The 18,847-nt window shown below is 43.0% G+C and overlaps 1 protein-coding gene across 13 annotated transcripts in view; it reads left to right on the top strand.

The window, feature by feature from the left end:
- The window catches only part of EXOC6 (exocyst complex component 6), a 101,917-nt gene extending 84,243 nt beyond the window's left edge, over window positions 1-17,674 (top strand). For 4 of the 13 annotated variants that reach the window (XM_087964207.1, XM_087964209.1, XM_087964213.1 and 1 more), the window contains 3 exons: window positions 14,969-15,081; window positions 16,012-16,023; window positions 16,641-17,674. In XM_087964207.1, coding sequence (XP_087820333.1) covers window positions 14,969-15,081; window positions 16,012-16,023; window positions 16,641-16,773 — 258 coding nt within the window. In that variant the 3' untranslated portion in view covers window positions 16,774-17,674. Of the gene's footprint in view, window positions 1-1,059; window positions 1,400-14,968; window positions 15,086-16,011; window positions 16,024-16,640 lie in introns of those variants that run through there. The other 9 variants (XM_087964208.1, XM_087964211.1, XM_087964214.1 and 6 more) reach the window with 3 other exon arrangements.
- The last annotated feature ends 1,173 nt before the right edge of the window (window positions 17,675-18,847 follow it).

The raw sequence follows: 18,847 nt of genomic DNA, 5'->3' as shown, positions 1-18,847 counted from the left end.
ACCGTAATTTTTTAAATGTTATAACCATCTTTCATGAGGATTACAATTTTTTTTTAAAAAAAGATTGCATCATTGGGTTTGAATATTTTAAAGGAAACAATTAAAAAACACACTCTTTGATACCCTAAACTTTTTGATACAAGTATTCCTGTCATTAAACTTAGAGTAAGCTAAATTGATGGGTTCTTTCAGGGGTCTGGGTTGTGGGCAGAATTTTGTAATTCTTTAAAAAGTTCTCATTTGCACTCTCCAATGAATTTAAACTTTCTAGATTTATACCTGCTTAAAAGGAGGTTTGTGACCTTATGACCCTTTTGTTATCCCTAATTCAGAAAGGCCTTTATTCTGGAAAGCTTAGGTATTAAAGAGAGAGAGAAAGAGAGGGAGAGAGAGAGAAAGAAAGGGAAGAAGGAAAGAAGGGGGAAAAGCGTTAATGGCATAAGACTTTCTGATCACCCTCTGCTAGATGTTTATGCAAAATGTCAATAGGAGCAATTGGCCTAACAGTGTGACAACTTATTTTGCTTGGAAATGGGCTAATCTCCTGTTTGGGTTATCTGGAGGTCAGGTGGGGATTTCTTTTAATGCTGGCTAAACTTTTTCAGCCTTTGTTGGGTTGAGGCTAAAATCTTCTCAGCCCTCATGAATCCCAGTTATCTATCAAAGAAAACAGTGGGCTTTATCCCCAAATAGGGATTCTTGAAAATAAACCCCCCCTTTTTTTCTTTCATTGGGACTTTTTCTCCAATGAATCTCTTTTAGATGTCAGTAGTGCTTGCTTCTTAGCTCAAGATCACGGGTGGCATTCTGTTTTCCTGATTGCATACTGATTGCTATCCTATAGAGGGGGAGAAGATAGATAATATGAATAGATGCACATAGGATTGCACCCTGCAACAATATTAAATGTGGAAAGGTGACTTGTCAGCCCCACAAGGTAGACCAGAGCAGAAAAATAAAGTCCATTAGAAGACTAGAACTATACTTCATTGAGATAAATTACAATAACAGAATTCTGAAAGCTTTATCTCTCCACCTTGTTTTTAAATTATAGTGCAGGGGTATCCAACCTTGGCAATTTGAAGACCTGTGGACTTCAACTCTCAGAATTCCCAAGCCAGCCATGGAAAATTGGGGGGAATCCTGTCAGTCACTTCCAAATACTGAACTACTTTACTTCCCCAGATTTGAAGGATGCTTTGGCTCTCATTGCTTATGTTCTTGCATACTTCTGTCAAGATTATCCCCTATATTATCTGCCTTTGCAAAGCAAGAAACACATTTTCTGTCCACCAGCAATGGGCTCCTTTCATGCCTTGCTTTGACAGCAGAAATGGGATTTGTGTTCTTTAATGTTGATAAGTGTTCATTAAAGGCCAACTTCGGGCTCTTAACAGAAGTTCACGTAGAAGCTTCCATACAAATGGCCGCCATTTGCTGGAGCTGGTCACCATTGCACTATCACAGCAGGCTGGAACTCAATAAATGTTCAGGCAAGCATGGCTGGCCATGAAATAGGCCTTGGCAGGTTGCATGCTGTGAACTCCCCGCCTCAGCAGTGAATCAGCTTCTGTGTGTTTTTATAATAGCCTTCCACCCCCACCCCCAGCTAATTATGCCCCAAGGGCTCTGGAAGGCATCCTTACCTGTTGAAAAGGACTACGCAGCAAGTGTTCTGACATGTTTCTCAGGCAAATTGTATTTGACACAAAGGTACTTTACCCGTAGAACAGTCCAGAACCACTGGTTTAAAGGGAAAAAAAATACGATGCAATATTTGCTAACTAATATTCAACTCTAAAAAGAGAACACAGCCAATATTTTCATGGCCCTCAATTCACAGTATTTTAAACATGAACTAACACCAGTATCCACATGATTCATTTGCATTCCTTTGTTTTAGTTCAATACAGCTGATAAGAATTAATTTGCCAATACTTTGTTGCAACGTTTTCTTAACATGTTTAATTAGTTTGAACATGATGATCTATAATCTGGTAGGTTATAGCTTTCTGCCTTGACTTTTCTTTTCTAAACCAGAATTTCATTTTTTAATTTCAAGCTGGGGGCAGGTGGATACTAGAATTTGTGAGGCCACCAAAATGCTATTCTAGTGAACAGCCACATGGGATTTTGCTGTTATCTGGAACTTGGCTGCGCTTGAAAAATTATATTTAATAAGAACCCGCTGGCTTCATGTATGGTTATATATAGGTGTAAAAGACACCAAAAAAAGTTCCTTCTTTGACTTCAGTGATCAGCACCATGGCACCTGCATGTTAAAACGTTATTTTAATTATTATAATTTTAAAAAAAATTTGATTAGTTAGTTCAAACCTCATGGACAATGATTGTTCGGAATCATCTAAATCTGATTTTAGTTTTACACCTACAAATTTGGAAACAAACTAAAAGAATGCAAGGCAGGAAGAAAAATCCAAAACCACAAAGTAAGCAACAAACGTCCTTTTTATCTCTAGCAGCCAGATTGCTGAGTGGTGTATTTGAAGATGTGAATTGGGTTCAAATAGCAGGGGCACATAACTTGGGGTCAGCAACAGGAATTCCTTACACAAATGTCTTCTCTCGCATATTCTTTTGTTCTTTTGAGACTGTTCTGACTGCTGGGTTCAGTCTTGGCTCCTTGAGGCTTTAAATAGCAGAGAGTTAACTCATTACTGGGCAGAAAAACAATAAATGAGTTCCCAAGTTTTCATATTAGGAATGAGCAAGTTTTTAAAAAATATATAATTTAATCTTTATTAAACATTTCAGTCGCTAAACTTATCTCTAAGCTTTACATACAAAAATACAGAAGGCTTTCCATATTGTCTCTATGCCAGCCAGCAGCTGAATTTGATTTTCCTTTTTCCTTTTAAAAGATAGAATAACCGTGGCATTACTTTCAACCAATGTGATCCTATAATATAATCACATATTATTTATTGTCTGCATTTGCAGCATCAAATTATTTCAGTGTACAAAGTTACCAGGAAATTTGTAACTACGTGGTTCTCAGTGTTGGTGCATTGTGCAGTAGAAACAATAGCTGTTGATTTGCAAATAAAATGGGCACCCAAACCAGAAACTTACTAAAAAATCATGGAAAAGGTTTTTGGTAAAAATAATAATAATAAGATCAATAGGCAGGCTTATGATCATCAAGAGTTGGATGTGTCAAAAAAGAGCTTTTTTTAAAAAAAAAATCTGTCTTCAATATGTATGTTTATAAAAAATACTCTTTTGTCAGTTTGTGACTTACACACAGCCATTGGTAATTCAACATATTTTTTAAAAAAATTACATAAATTACAAAACTAGCAGGTCATAAAGAAGCATACAAAAATGTTCCACCATATTAAACATTAAATATACAACTATAATCAGTAATTGAAAGAGTAAAGATTTATTTTGAACATTTTTTTTCCAATTTGAGTTGTATACTTAGTTTGTCACAGATCTCTCTGCCAAAAATGAAATAACTTCTTAAAATTTTTAGATATCATGCTGTATACAACCTTTGCCAGCTATAGAACTTTAGCAGCAGTGAAGATGTTTAGCCAGGAAAGCATGCCAATTTCTATAATCTCATCATGCTTCATTGATGAAATGCAACTTTCCATCAACCCCAAATCCAACACGGGGAATTTCCCTTTTAATTTTCAGTGGGATTTTAACGAGAGAAGGATTAAATATTTAAAACTAAATGCTCAAGGGAAAAATTGAAACCGTTGAATGAAAACAATTGCAGTAACTAGGGACAAGCTTTTATGCAGAATGGAAGAAATCTAAAAAAGTAGGACTTAAATATAATATGTATGCATTAATTCAGCCAGTTAAATTATTTGTCTCCAGTTTGCACTATTTGCATAATAACCCAAATACTGTTGAGACATCAGAGTCAAAGGCTCTAAAGACCTGTTTATAAATGGGGAGTTTTCTTTTCCTATATTTCTTAGAGATAAGTTGGAATATAAAATGGATTTATTTGATTAAGGTTAAGACATACATGTTACTATTTCTGATAAGTCTTAATAGTCTAGGACTGATGAGTTTTAATAACTTGATCTCACACAATGAATTGGGCTTGGAAACTAAGCAACGTGAGGTCTGTTTAGTTCTTGGATGAGAGACACAAAAGAATGCCAGGAGTATAGGTTAGATGTAAAGTAAAAAAAAAAAAATCCCAGGAGGAAGGAAATAGCAATAGCACTTAGACTTATATACCGCTTCACAGTGTTTTACAACTCTAAGTGGTTTACAGAGTCAGCATATTGCCACCAACATCTGGATCCTCATTTTACCAATCTCGGAAGGATAGAAGGCTGAGTCAACCTTGAACTGGTGAGAAATCGAACTGCTGGCAGCAGAATTAGCCTGCAATACTGTATACTCTAACCACTGCCACCACAGCTCTTAAACCATTTCTATACTTTGATGAAGAAAATTACATGGCTATGTCACCAAAGTCACCAGAACTAACTTAACCTTTAAGATTTAAGATTTCCTTAAAGGGGACTTTGTATATACTTTCTCCTCTTCTTCCATTCAGTTGTGTCTGATTCTCAGAGACTGCCTGGATAAGTCCCTGCAGTCTTCTTGTCAACGTTTCCCCACCCCCCTAGAATTGATTTGCCATTGTTTCCTTCTTGGGGCTGAGAGAAAATGACTGGCCCAAGATCATCAGCTAGCTTTGCACCCAATATGAGACTAGACCTCCCAGTCTCCCAGTTTCTAACCTGAAGCCTTAACCACTGTACCAAACTGGTGTATATAATATAATATTACTTTTCTCCAAATATTTTCTCTTTCTCTAATTGCATGACAGTCTAAGAAGTCATGGATGATGACTAAAATTATTTGCAAAAAACTATCTATTTTCTATCCATAGAAGGAGGAGGAAGAGAACATTAAAGTCATGATCATCTATTCAATACAGGGTCCAGTACAATAGTTGTGTCAGATGACTGTCCAGCGGCAAGAAAGAACTACTAATTTATCCTTTTCTTTTATTTCAAATATAATTTAATCAAGCGGAATGCTTGCATACCTTTAATTATATAGATCTTATTTTAAAACAGGCTTATGCCACCTATGAATAATTTAAGGAGCTCAACTACATTGTTGAATGAATTGGATTCAGAATAAATAATTCCTATTTTGATTCCACTGATAGCAACGTGTTGTGTTAGTCCCATTTATTTCAACAAAAGTTTGCTTTGATCCAAGTAATGTACTTAGCGGCATCAACAGAGCTATGTGCCATTGACTTCTGCTAGATTCCACCCAGTATAGTTGGTGTGTGTGCATGCACACAGGATTGTTTATGTTGTACACTGTTGTAGGACAGCCATTTTTCCAACAACCAAGTGACTGCTGAATTGCAAAGTGACACACTCTTAGTAATCATAGTTTCCCTGTCTCAACTGGCAACGCCACTTGCTAACCTTGCATTTTACAGTAGCGCCAACCAGCCTATTGTGTACTACCATTGTGGGAACAGTTAGCCTGAAACTTTAAATTTTGCATCACTATAAACAGTTGTAAGCTGGTGTGTATATTTTTGGCAAAAGTAACTGTCATATGATTGAACTTGCCTTCAAATTCTTTTCCTGTTCCACCTTTATATTTAATTACAGGATTTCAACCTCCTAGGATTATATCCTATTCTTCTTCAATGGAAATAAACATGTGTACGGTTTTATTTCTGCTGAGATATGAGTCATTATGGTTATCTTAAGCCAAAGCGCTGCAGGAGGAAGGCCTGATCATCAAAGGCGATGGACCATTTTATCCCACGCCAGTCCAATATATATAGACATTTTTTTTTGCTTCCCATTTTAAGGTTAAGAAAGAGTGACCGTCCAAAGTCATTCAGCTGTCTTCTGTGCTAAGAGTGGACTAGAATCTGAGTCTTTCTGGTCCATTGCCTTAAGCATTGCACTAGTCTGGCTCTCATTCACACGCAGAGAGAGAGAGAGAGAGAGAAAATATCACATACAGATTTATCATTCTCCAGAAAATTAGCATACTCATACTATATGTATACATAAGCCGACACACATTTACAAGAGAGACTCCTATATTTATATTGATTTCTTTAGCACTCTGCTCTATTGACAATTCCCTGAATTTCAGGGGATTATAAAGACATCAGTCATAAGCTAAAAGCCTTATAGGTTTCAAACATTTTGCCTAATGGTATAATACCTGAAAGAAAATGTATTCCTACATTTGTAATTATTTCAAATTCTCAGATACTAATCCTTTAGCAATCTTAAATTTATATGACATCCATCCAGAATATTTGTCAAGAGAGCTTGCCATTTACAGTAAATGCAGCAAATCTGTTCCCTGTTGAGCAATAATTTATAAAAATAGTTTATACCGTAAACTTCAGCCCAGACCAGACGTGAGAAGAATAAAAAAAGTGTCTAGTTTTTTATCAGTAAGAGCTAACTTTGGGCTGGGCACCATCTCTCTGCCCAGCCCACTTCAGAAAGGTTTTGGAGGATAGAATCGGAAGTGGAAGTGTTATGTATACTGGCTTGGTCCTAGAGCAGGACTGTCAAACTAGCGGCCTGCAGGCTGAATGCGTCACACACTGGCCACACCCACGCCCCATTTAGCGAAGGGGAAAAAAGTCACGATATATTACATGATGCCGCCATGACGATGTGAGTTTGACACCCCTGTCCTAGAGAGAGGGGGGGGGACGAGGAGGAGGAGGAAGATTTTTATCTTTACAATCCACTGCAAATAGAAATTATGTAAAATAGTTGTGTTAATGCTAAATAGGTAAAACCAAGGTACGGTGAAGTTATAAAGGGAATAGATGTGTGCTCCTTCTGCAGCATCCTTATATAGATTAAATAAATGGGAAAGTGTTTCACACTGAACTGTAGAAAATTCATTCGATACTCTTTGAAATATCTGTCAACAGTGCTAACAGTTTGCCAGCCTTCCCTGATAGCGAATCACTTTGACATCGAGGGAACATCTGCAAAGCGCCAAATTATGTTACCAAAGACTAAGATAGCTCCAAAGAATCATCATGGCAGGTGACTCTTGTCCATCTGTAGGTCCATTGCTACATCACGTAACTGCAGTGGTGAGTGAAAAAGGAAGTGGCATTGCCCAGAGGCCCAAACATACACTCCCAAGGTTCCCTGCTCCATCTTCCTCAGATGGTTGTGCCAACATAAACCCCCTGCTGTTGGGAGGGGAAGAGAACGAATAATTGGAGGGCTTACTTAATGTGCTTGTATGAGTTGGTTCTGGGCTGCATTTAAAGCTGGTTTCTATGGTTATTCTTTAAAAGAGATATTTGGGAATTAATTGTAGTGCAACCATCTAATTGTAGAATTATTACAGGGTACGTGATTGGGATAAAGTATTTTGTCTCTTCTGCCCTGCCCTGGAGCTGATGATGTCTCTGGTGACACTAACAGTATTTCCCTTTCTTCTGGGTGTCAGAGGGGGGCGGGGGGCACAGTTGCCTTGCTTCTCTGTGTGCTACACACCTTGTGCATTCTGTCATTCTGCGTTAATGAAGAAGAGGGGGACATTGTCTGCTGAAGTTGCCTTCTTGCTTCCGCCCCTCCTTTCTTCCTTCTTAAAAGCAAGTTCTCCTCTCTTGCTTCCAGACCGATTCTGCAGCTGGGTGTGAGAGAAGCAGGACTTCCAACAGCAGAGGGCATAAGTTGGATACCTTTCATAGTGCCTTGTTCTTTCCATTACCAGCACAGCATCCATTCTGCAAAACAAGCCAAGTGCCAATTTGCCTAGGAGATACATATGAAGCCATGTGAGGCCTGGGCAATTTTGTGTGTGTGTGTGTGTGTAGTTGCAGTGAGGAGGGTATGAATGTGTACTCTGTATCTGTTGCAACAATCTTAAACTAGGGAGTAAGATTCCTTGAATATAGTAGGACTAATTTTGTGAACTGTGAAGCACACACATAGACAGTTCAAGATAAATTTGCCATAAGGACTCTCCAAGTCTCTTCAAGAGGTAGGCCCTTCTCTTGACTAGCTTTTGAATTTTTCTCTTGATTACTGGGAATGTAAGGTTTCTTCTTATCGGCCTTTTTTTTCTGACATGAACAAAATACTTTAAGTCCGTATTTATCTTTCAGAATCATGCATTCTAACATTTTTTTTCTTGTCTGGAGAATTTATTTATCTATAGTCTTAAGCCCATGTCACAAAATATAGAATATAGCATACAATTAATACTAACATCGTATTAATACATGCACACGTAAGAGGAATTAGCAGTTCATTGGAGGTATCAAACGATTTGTATAAAATAAGACTCTAGATAAAAATTTTGCTGCTGTCTTCGAAACACCTGGGTAAATGATCCTTTAGTAAGAATATGTCAATCTTCTCTTTGTGGGTGCAGTCTGTCAGTCTCAAAGGGGGTGCATTAGCTCTGATTGCCAGTGAGAGTACAGTGGGCACTTTATAAGGTTGTGTGAAAGAAACTCAACCTGTGTACTTGAGTAAATACATTCTCAGATTTTGGCATATGAATCAGCTGTCACCCTAATAAGGAGAGCACCTCTATGGGCTCAGGCAGGGGTGTCAAACTTGCTTGTCATCACAGTGGCATCATGTGTCATATCCTGACTTTTCCCCCCTTCACTAAACTGGGTGTCGCCGGTGTGTGACACATCCAGCCGAATTTGACAGCCCTCGGCTAGGGAGAAGAAGACCCTTCCGTGTAAGGCATACAGAATATTATAGAAGTAATTGGGGTGGTCCAGGAGGGGACAACAATTCATCTAAAGGAAGATGGAAGAGTATGGCGCTCTCTCCACCTAAATCCATACCCTTTGCTTAAGTTCTATCAAGGTTTTTTCTAGACTCAAAGCAAGTAGAGCTGGTATTGACAGTTCACACTGTCTCAGATCTTGGTCTATTTGTTTTATTCAGGGTAGACTGAATGAGGAAAGAGGGGTACCAATGAGGTTTCCCAAATGATTTGTTTTATGTCTTAGCTCAGTGATCCCCAACCTTTTTTACGCCGCAGCCCGGTACCGGCATCAGCTGGGCGCCGCCATCTTTTTTTGATGAAAAAGTGCTTCCGGTGAGCTTTCTACCCGGAAAAGCTCACCGGAAGCACTTTTTCATCAAAAAAAGATGGCGGCGCCCAGCAAGACAGCGGCCCGGTAGGACTTGTTCCGCGGACCGGTACCGGTCCGCGGACCGGTGGTTGGGGACCCCTGTCTTAGCTGACATAATATTGTCCAGGCTTCAAGTAAGAAGCAGCCTAACTCTAATTTGGTGATGGCATTAGAAGTTGAGTAAAGCATATCTGCTATTGATTTTAAGAATTTTGTTTATATTATTTAAGGATCGATCAGTTTTTGTATATCTGAGATCAATACAGCATCATGCCAAGAGTTGAATAATTTGAAAATTGTTCCCTTGCCAACTAGCAAATTTGTTGATTGCTAGAGGTAATTTTCATAGTTAAGTCAATATCAGTGTTGGATGTTTTCTAGGATATTCTTAGAAAGATGTATACCAGAATAAGTCCTTTCATGACAGACTGATCATTTTTTCCTCAGAACCTGTCCCAGTTCTCCCAATTGGGTATAACTGGGAGGAGAGGTAAAGAAGTTAGTGCAACTCATCATTGCTTTAGATAAGCACCTCCGCTATCCCAAAGCTAACACTTTCCTGTTCGATGCAGAGATTGGTGCAGGTTCAAATGTGACTTAATCTTTTGGCTGGATTGCTTCTCTTGAAAGGGCACAGATGGTCTGCATGGGAGTTCAACTTATTCACTAGTTAGCATTTTAAAATATGGGATAAATACAGAAGAAGAATTAGTCTACATTTATCACCTCTTGCTCTGACATTTATTTATGAAGGCGAGTGTACAGAAAAAAAAATACCAGTGGAAGGGTAGTCACTTATATCAAATAAAAGAATTATTAATAAAATAATGGTGGTCCTTTGAGATTCTTTAAAATACAGTAATCATTGTATCAACACTAGTTTCCAAATCTACAAATAAGCAATATAGTCCTAAAGAAATAACAAAACAAAAAACAAAAAAAACCCAAGGAGAAACACTTAAGAGATTTGACTGAATTTGGAAAATTTGGTCACACAAATTCAGAATATTTATTGGACTTTATTGCAGTACAGTTCAGAAAATGAACAAGTTAAGGATTATAAGATAAAATGGATATAGAATTTAAACAAAATAATTGGTATGCAACAACTGAGCATTAATGGAATCCTTCAAAGGTGTTCATACCATATCCAAAGTTTGATTTTCTCTTAACATAAGATTATAACATTTATGTTTTTCTTTTCCTTTCTTTTGATCTGCCAAATTAATAATTTTTTTAGATTAGATAAAAATGTTTTCTTCTTTTTTCATTTTATAATTTATAAACTGAACCTTGTTGGTTAAAGCTGCAAGTTAATTGTATAATTACCATTATAGTCTGATTCTAGTAGTCTTTTATGTTTATTTATTTCAATGTTCAACTTGATATAAAATATTATAATATCTATATTTATATCAGTGTCAGTTGGAAAACTTTTCTTATACATTTTAGAATGCTTGTAAATCTCTTCATTTAGTACTTGTTTTTCTATTTTTTCTTATTTTTCTGTGATATTTGTACATTTAATTAATAATAATTGAAAAAGGAAAACAATAAATTAGTAGTACCAGAAAAAAGATACATCTGGAGAAAATATATTGCCTTATAAGATGAAAAGGATGACAAAATAACTCTATACTAATATTTAGTTGATGTGTAAAAATTTGATGGATGTTTTAATGTAGAAGTTATTTTAAAAAAAGGAAAAATCATGAAGTTGTTCTTTTTCCCCCTTCTACTTTGGGTTTAAGAAGTTGGCCAGTATCTTTGTTTGGTTTTGAGATCTTTGAATGCCTGTAGCATGCTGCTTTGTATAAATGAGAAACAAAAGATATTTTGCTAGCTTGAAGCCTCCCATTCATCAGTGACAATTAACTGATCTATTTGAAAAATGATAATTTTAGGAAGCCGTGACATTAATCAATGTTGGTTAAAAATCTTATTTTGCCCAGTTATTAAGTACAGATTTGGCAGAGTGGAGAAGAAATATTACAATAGAAAAGTTGATTGTATATGAACAGCTTACACAATTATTAATAGAACTGGGTTTTGCTGAAATCTTCCTGCCTATTCAGCATACTCCTAATGAGAGTTATGGACTAGCAGCATCGATAGCTGTAGTATTTCCACGTTTAAGTTTCTCCCCTAGACTTCCATGGGGATTTACGCTTCAGGCTTTATTAATTATTATTTATTTTTTGGATTTCTATTCAGCTTTTAATTCAGGAACTCCGGGTAGCATACATCATGTTCCATCCTCTCACCTTTCCCTAGAACCACACTGTCAAATAGGTTAGACTGAGAGAGAATGACTACCTCAAATAAACCTGGTAAACCTGATATGGTCAACTAGAACTGGTGTGTCCCCAGAGCCAAGAGTCCATGGCTTAGGTACAGTAGCATGTTTTGAAGAACATTGGTGACTTATTTAGACAAGTATCCGTGGTGTGTCAATAGGTTATGAGTGCATTACTAACTTCTTCTGGTTACAAATTTCATTGGCTTATCTGGAAGGAAGCTTTTCCGTGAGGACTGTTTGTGCCCAGGTGTATACAGTGCTGATGTGTCTGCATTAGTTTCTGAATCAGAAAAGCCTTAGGGAATGTCTTCAAATGTAAAACAGGGCATTCCTAAATGTTTCAGTTCAAAAGTAAGTACCAGGAAGTCTGCTTTTCAGAGAAGTGCATGTGGCACTTTAACCTTAAAAGCCGAAATCATCCCAGCAGAACAGAAAAGGGAGGGGGGGGGGGGAAATAGAGAAAGTTATGGAAATCACCCCTTAGAGAAACGTGCCCCCCCCCATATCTCCTTCTTTGCCATATTGAAAATGCTTTCAAAGCTGAACTTGAATGATGGGAATTAGGCTTCTGTAGGGAGAGGCAGCTACTCCAGTAGCCCGCCCCATTGTGCCCTGAAGCAGCCTGGCAGCCAGAGCCATTGAACCAGGCAGGCGAACCACAAAGCCACGGAGAGAAAGCCAACACGGCTTCTTCCACGGGTGGCAGTTTCTGTTTCAATCTCTTTTTGCTAGGTCCCCCATGCAGAGTGTGTTGTAGTGGTCCCTGCAGAAGGGGATTAAGCCATTCCAGCCAGTTTAGACTTCTCTTTGTGGGCTTTCAAGAGCTCCTGATGGTGCACCCAGTGGAAGGTCGTGGCCAAAGGTGGCTTCTCTTGGGGCGGATTCATTTAGAAAGGTGACACTAAGGGGGGGAAATGTGGAGGAAAATGTGGTTCCAAAATACATTTGTTTACCTAACAGGAATGATGAGGTTCGTTTGTATTTTTATTTATTAGATGTTCAGAGGCGCACAAGGAATTATTCTTGAGGCCATGGTCTCCTTGCCTTAATTTTAAATAAGAAAATTCAGTATCATCACCGATGTTAAAAAACAACAACATTATTCCTGTTTCTTAAGCATAATATGAGCAAGAAGCAGCTAGCTCCTAGGAATGAGTGACTGAAATTCAGACAGATCAGAAAGCGTACAAGCAAAAATCTTACTGTGTTGATGCTTTATATTTATTATTAGATTTATATCCCATCTTTCCACCAGGAGCTCATAGGAACACATATAGCAATCCAGTTTGTCCTCCTAACAGTTCCCTTGCATTGGAAAATATGAAAGGGACACAAATGAATGACATTTTCTACTGACAAAGGAACACAATGTCATCTTAAAGCAACATCTAGGATTGCCTAGGTTGTAGGTCCCAGAGGTCTCCAAGCCTGGCAACTTGAAGACGGGTGAACTTCCAACTCCCAGAATTCTGGGAATTGAAGTCCACAACAAGTCTTAAAGTTGCCAAGTTTGGGAACCCCTGGTTCTCCTTATTGATTTACTGACACCTGTTTGGGGCCAGCTTACTCCTTCCATATAAAAAGGATTTAAATATAAAAATTAAAGAGGAATCGGTGTTTTTAAAGTGCCTTTTATTTCTCTGTAGCACTGAAATCTGAATTAAAGAGCCTCCCACAAAGTCCTTCTTTCCCAGCTACAGGGGAGACAGCTGAGTAGCTTAGCTAGCAATTCAGAAAAATCACACTGAAATGGATACAAACAAGTGAGCAGGTCAGTAGACCCACACTGAATAATAAGAGAGATAGTGTTTTGTTTTTTTTAAGTATTGTGTGTTTTCTATGTCCATAAATGATGGGTGGAGCTTCGGTCACACCATGTCTGCCATTTTTGACTTTTTTTCTTGACGCGCCTGAGAGGCTCCCTTTTCTAGGGACAGCCAGCCAGGCCGTTGGCCTTTGCTTAGGGAAAAGGAAGGAAAACTTGTACAAATGTTGATGCTCTTCCTTCCTTCAGGTCTGGGGAAAACGGAGCATACACTGCCATGAATCCCGGGCTATAGTATCCAAAGGCCGCTTTCCCTCACCCTTTCTCCCCCCTCCGCCCCGGTCCAAAGGGATCAGTTTCAGTGCTGGGGCGGGGGTTGCCCAAGACGGCCCAGCCGCCACCTCTCCCCCCCTTTCCCTTCCCTTCCCTCCGATCTCCGCGTGTGAAGGAAGGGCGAGCGATCGGCGGGGCGCGCAGGCGGTGCTCCGCGTGGGAGGCCGTGGGGAATCCGATCTCGCCGTGCAAGCCCGGAGCGCCGCAAAGCTTGTGTGGGGTGTATCTCTGTGGGTGGGTGTGTGTTTGTGGGAGGGAGTGTGTGTATGGTGTGTGTGTGTGTGATGTGGGGGTGTGGGGGTGGGTGGGAGGTGTGGGGGGAGTGTGTGTGTGTATGGTGTGTGGGGTGTGTGTGTGGGAAGGGTGTGGGGATGGGGTGTGTGGGGGTGTGTGTGTGTATGGTGTGTGGGTGTGTGGTGTGGGGTGTGTGTGGGGGTATGGGGTTGACAGAGAGGCGGCGGGATCGCGCGCTGCTTCGGCCCGCCGTTCCCAAACGTCGGATTAAGGCGGAGAGGAAATCGCGCCCTCAGCCCCTTCATTACGAGATCAAGGCCCCGTGAGAGCGTCCCGGCCGCTTCGCGGGCTCGGCTCGCGGCGAAGTCAAAACAAACCACCTCGCAGGAACCGCCGGGATGGGAGTTTGCGGGACGGGAGGGGGGGAAAGGAAGGAAACCCGGTGGAAGAGACTCTGATCCGCGCCCAACTCTCAGGCCTGGGGGGTCGGTCGAGAGCCTGAAACAATGGAGAGCCGCGGCTCGGAAGTCGGCTTTAAGTGGTTTTAGCGGGGATTAGGACTTCAAATTGGAGACGGGGCTGCCGCTTTCCTGCCAGAGTCACCCGGGCTTTTAAAGAGATTACGTCGGGATTGGAAGGCAGCTCCAGCGGCGGATTCTGAAGCCAGGGAAGAGCTGCGGGCGGGGCGGGGGTGGTGGGGGTGGTAAAAGAGTGACCGGAGGGAAAGTCTCGCCCGGCCCGTTCATCCTCCAGCATCGGGTTCTTGGTTCCTCGCTTAGTTTTGAATGAAGGCAGATGCGTCGTCACGCCGCTGGGAGCCCGAAGGAGAGAAAAGTACCAGTAACTAAATTCAGAGACAGGAGTAGAAGTAACAGAAGTAACAAAACGACATAGATTAGGTTTTAGGGAATCTTCCAAGTAGCAGCGTAAGGATTCGGACAAAGGCAGCCGATCCTTCAGCACGGGGTGGGGCACCGAACAGGCATCCCTAGGCACATCCAGCCGGGTTTGAAGTGAACGGCTTGCTGGGGAATTTCTCTTCCCTTCGCTTTCCCGACGGCCTCGGATTGAGCGTGGTGCAACTTGCAGGGAGGGACGGAAAAGCCAGTTGGGGGCTGGGGTGTGTGTGTGTTTTGCAGGCTCGTCCCGATGAAGTCGCCGAGGGTGGGCTTGTTCTGATCCTTCTCTGTCGCTTTGTCTCCCGCAGCTCCTGGATCTCTTCATGGTGTGGGACTGGTCGACTTACCTGGCCGATTACGGGCAGCCCGGCTCCAAGTACCTGCGCGTCAACCCCAGCACAGCTTTGGCCCTCTTGGAGAAGTAAGTGGCGGCGGAGAGCTCTGGCTTTGCGCGGGCTGTGCTGGAGGAGACCCCAAATAAATAAATTCGGGTCCGTTGGTCCTTTCTGCTTTCCCAGACGCCAAGCGCTCCCCCACTCTTTTAAAAAAAAAAAAAAAAACACGACTAAGAACAGCCAGCCGTTCCCTCCAGAAGCCTAAAACTGCGGGCTCTGCACCTTCTTCGACCCGAGCGGTTGGTCGAACAGCTGGTTAGGAAGGTTGGCGGTGGAGCCGCCTCTGGTCCTGTGCCTGCCGGAATAGCAAACAAGAAAACACCCTTCTTCCACCCACCCACCCACCCAGGGTCTTTGAAATAGACTGTAGGCCCGCTGGGCCCTGCAGAGCTCAGCGTAGGAAGGACGCGCTTTCCTTGGCTCAGCATCTGGGGCTTTCTGAGACGCCTTTCCTCTTCTGAGACGCTTTTGCTCTTCAGCTGATCTCCTATTTCTGTTCTCCAGGATTCCTTTCGGTTTGTGTACCCACCCCCACCTCTTTGGATCAATCAGCAAATCAATCCGGTAGTTCCCTTTCGAAGTCCGCTGGACTTCGGCAAATTGTTGATCTTCTGGGTTAAAAACAAGCTGGGTTTCCAGGCCTGGCTGCTCCTCAAATTGCCGGGGACCTGGCTGCTCCTCAAATTGCCGGGTTAAAAAACAAACAAAACAAAACACACCTTTAAAAGTTTAAAAGAGCGCGAGAGAACAAAGATGAGCTAGGCTGACTGAATCTGAAAGGTAAACGCAAAGCGGGGAGGTGTCTGATTTATGGCTGCGATGTTCTTTCCAAACGTTCCCGGGTATTTCTACAGATCGGTGGGATTTCGCCTTCTGCTAACTCGTTTGCGCTCTCTCTCTCTCTCCCTCTTCACCCCCGCCTTCTCTCCTGCTTGCTACGCCGGGACGTTTGGCAGAGTCCACCGAGGGTAAGCATCCTTTCGATTCGTTTTGATCTGGAATCCATTCCCCCACGATTCATTTTAGAACTCGTGGGAAGCTTCGTTGGAAAGAGCCAAACTTTGGATGGTTCTTTGTATAATGGAGCCGGGCGGGGGGGTCTTGCTCTCTTTAAAGAGACCTTGCCCTTCACTTCGGCTTTTTTGTTGGGGTGTCGCTGCATGAGGGCCTCTTGGAACTACAGCCTCTCCCTCCTCAGCATTGTAAACTTGTGGGGTTGGGATAGAAATAGCCGCCTTATTGAACTGGCATCTCCGGGGCTGGTAGGCCGAATTGGGCGATCTCCAAGTCATCCTGATTATTTTCCCCAAGAAGCAGAAGGGGCTCAAGCCTTCCAAGATAGTGGAACACCTCCCTCCCCCACCCCCCAAAAAACCTCCTAGCTCTCCTTCTGGGACCTCCGCCTTCTAACAAACTAAAGGAGAGACCTGGCTTACCTTGAAAAGAAGGCCCATCCTGGAAGTTGCTTTTGGTGGAGGCTGGAAGAAGCCCCAGGCTGGGTTCGTGAATTGGACCGTAGTGCGGCGGGGGTGTTTCTCCCAAGAGCTTCCCTTGCACCTTCTGTTTTCTCGGCTTTCCCTTTCAGGATGAAAGACGTGAACAAAAAGAACCACCTTTTCGCCCAGTTCCGCAAGAACGACCGCGACAAACAGAAGCTGATCGAGACGGTGGTGCGGCAGCTCCGGGGCTTGGCCAACTGCATCGCCCAGCACCCGTGAGAAGCGGCCCCGCCCCGACCCACCTCACACCCACCCCCACCTCCACCCCGCCGCCCAGCCGGGCTCCCGCGAAGCTGGTTCCGGTGAAAGGGCCGCTGATTTGACGGAGAACGAGAAGGAGGCCCTGGAAGGGACCGGCCGAAGGGAAAGGACGCCCTTCCCCTGCATTGCAGTCTTCGGAAAGGAGGCCAGGCCTTGCCAAGGGGGAAGCGGGCCGCTGCCTTGTGGTTGTTTTTTTTTTTTTGGTTTTTTTGGCGAAGGCGAAAGGTCCCTGCCGTGCTTCCTTGTAAACACGATCTTCGGAGAAGACCTCAAGATCCTCCTCTTCCTCTTCTCACCCCTCCCAGTCCCCCCCAAAGGCCATTTAGTGTTTTCTGCTCCAAGGTCCCCCACTTTTTAATCCCACCACTAGCGATTTTTCTCGACTCCGGACATTTCCAACTTTGCTCCTCTGCTTCCCTACTTCCGCATTATGTTTGTATATTGTAAGCCTTAAGTAATCCTGAGATCAGAATTTCTCCCCCCCCCTTTTTTTTTTCAGATTGAGGGGTGGGGTGGGGAGCCAAAGTGCGAGGAGCTATTTTGTAGTAGCCTTTAAACTACCTAACTCGAACTCAAGTCCCGATGGTGTCGTAGCGAACGACTTTTTGACTTTGGGGAGCAGCCTCCGGCGCCCTTCGATTTTTATCTCCGGGGGTCGGCCTTACGTTGGACGAGGGCCATGGGAGGGGGCAGGAAAGGGGTGTTTTCCTGGGGTCCAGGTGCTCAGCTTCTTTGCTGGGAAGACAAGCGAATGTATCATAAAGGGAATGCCCCATAACGATGGGGCTTCATATATAAAGAAGGTCCACTTTCGGCCCATCCCTCGCCGATGATTAAATTATTTGATGGCCCTGCAAAACTCCCTCGTTTGTAAACCCAGATTCTTCCTTTAGCTGAGCCGCTGGGTGCACCGGCCACGGCAAAAGTCCCCGGGCAGGTTTTCTCCAGCGGGTTATTTCGCCCTCTACATTTCCTTCGACGCTGCGCGTCTGGGGGCTCTTTCCAGACCCCTCTAAAACGGGGGTCCCCAAACTTAGCAACTTTAAGACTGGTGGACTTCAACTCCCAGAATTCTCCAGCCGGCATAGCTTGAAGTCCACAAGTCTTAAGGTTACTAAGTTTGGGGACCTCTGCTCTAAAACTCGCCTTTGAGACAGACAGACAGACATAGACACACAGACAGACAGAGAGAGAAGAAAAGCCGCATCTTTCCTCTGCAGCCAAGCTGCAAGCCGCCGCCTCCCCCACAAACTTTGGGTTTCTTTCGCGGGATTTAGGGACAGGGTGGAGCAGCTGCCCGGCGGGTCGGTATGCTCCAAACCGGGGAAATGCGGCTTCGGACACTCAAGGGGTGGCCGATGGAGCAGAGGTCCAGCCGCGCTTATGGCATCCTTTGGGGAGGGGGAGAGAATCTCGGGTCTTTTGCGAAGGAGCCAAAGGGTTCTCCTCTCCTTCCTGGAAGCGGCCACGATCTTTCGTGGGCAACAATGAGAGGTTTAGGAGTCCGGTGCGAATTGTGATGCGGGGGGCGGGGGTTGTTCAGATCAGGCCAGCAACTTTCCCATTCAAAGGTGATTATACACCGAGCTCAAAAATAGATGGGGGTTGCCTGCTTGGTCTCCCCGGTTAACGTGGGACTTGGGACCAGTTGCGAACTTGGCTTCCCGTGACGCTTCGGAGTGGCGCCAGTTCTTCGCCCAAAGCTGCTCTGACCCGACTTGCTTGGCAGGCGGACTGAGGACTTGATGCCGGAGATGTGCCAAGCCAGGCCGGTGGCATCCAGGGTGAAGAGCGACAGAAGCCAGAAGTCTATGGAGATTCTCGACCATCCAGGTCCCGGTTGCCCCAAATATGCTTTTTTTTTCCCCTTCAAGAGGCAACTAGGCTTTCTTTGTTTTTCCTTGAAGACGTTTCGCTTCTCATCCCAGAAGCTTCTTCACCTCCGAGAGAAACGTCTTCAAAGAAAACCCAGAAAGTCCAGTTGCCTCTTGAAAAAGCACCTTTGAGAGAAGAGAGCTTTTACGATTAAGAC

Source organism: Notechis scutatus, chromosome 4 (assembly GCF_049901735.1).
Source record: "Notechis scutatus isolate UNSWTSFEM ecotype Mainland chromosome 4, rNotScu1.2, whole genome shotgun sequence".
Classification (NCBI taxonomy): domain Eukaryota; kingdom Metazoa; phylum Chordata; class Lepidosauria; order Squamata; family Elapidae; genus Notechis; species Notechis scutatus.
This window is presented reverse-complemented; position numbering and strand designations above follow the sequence as displayed.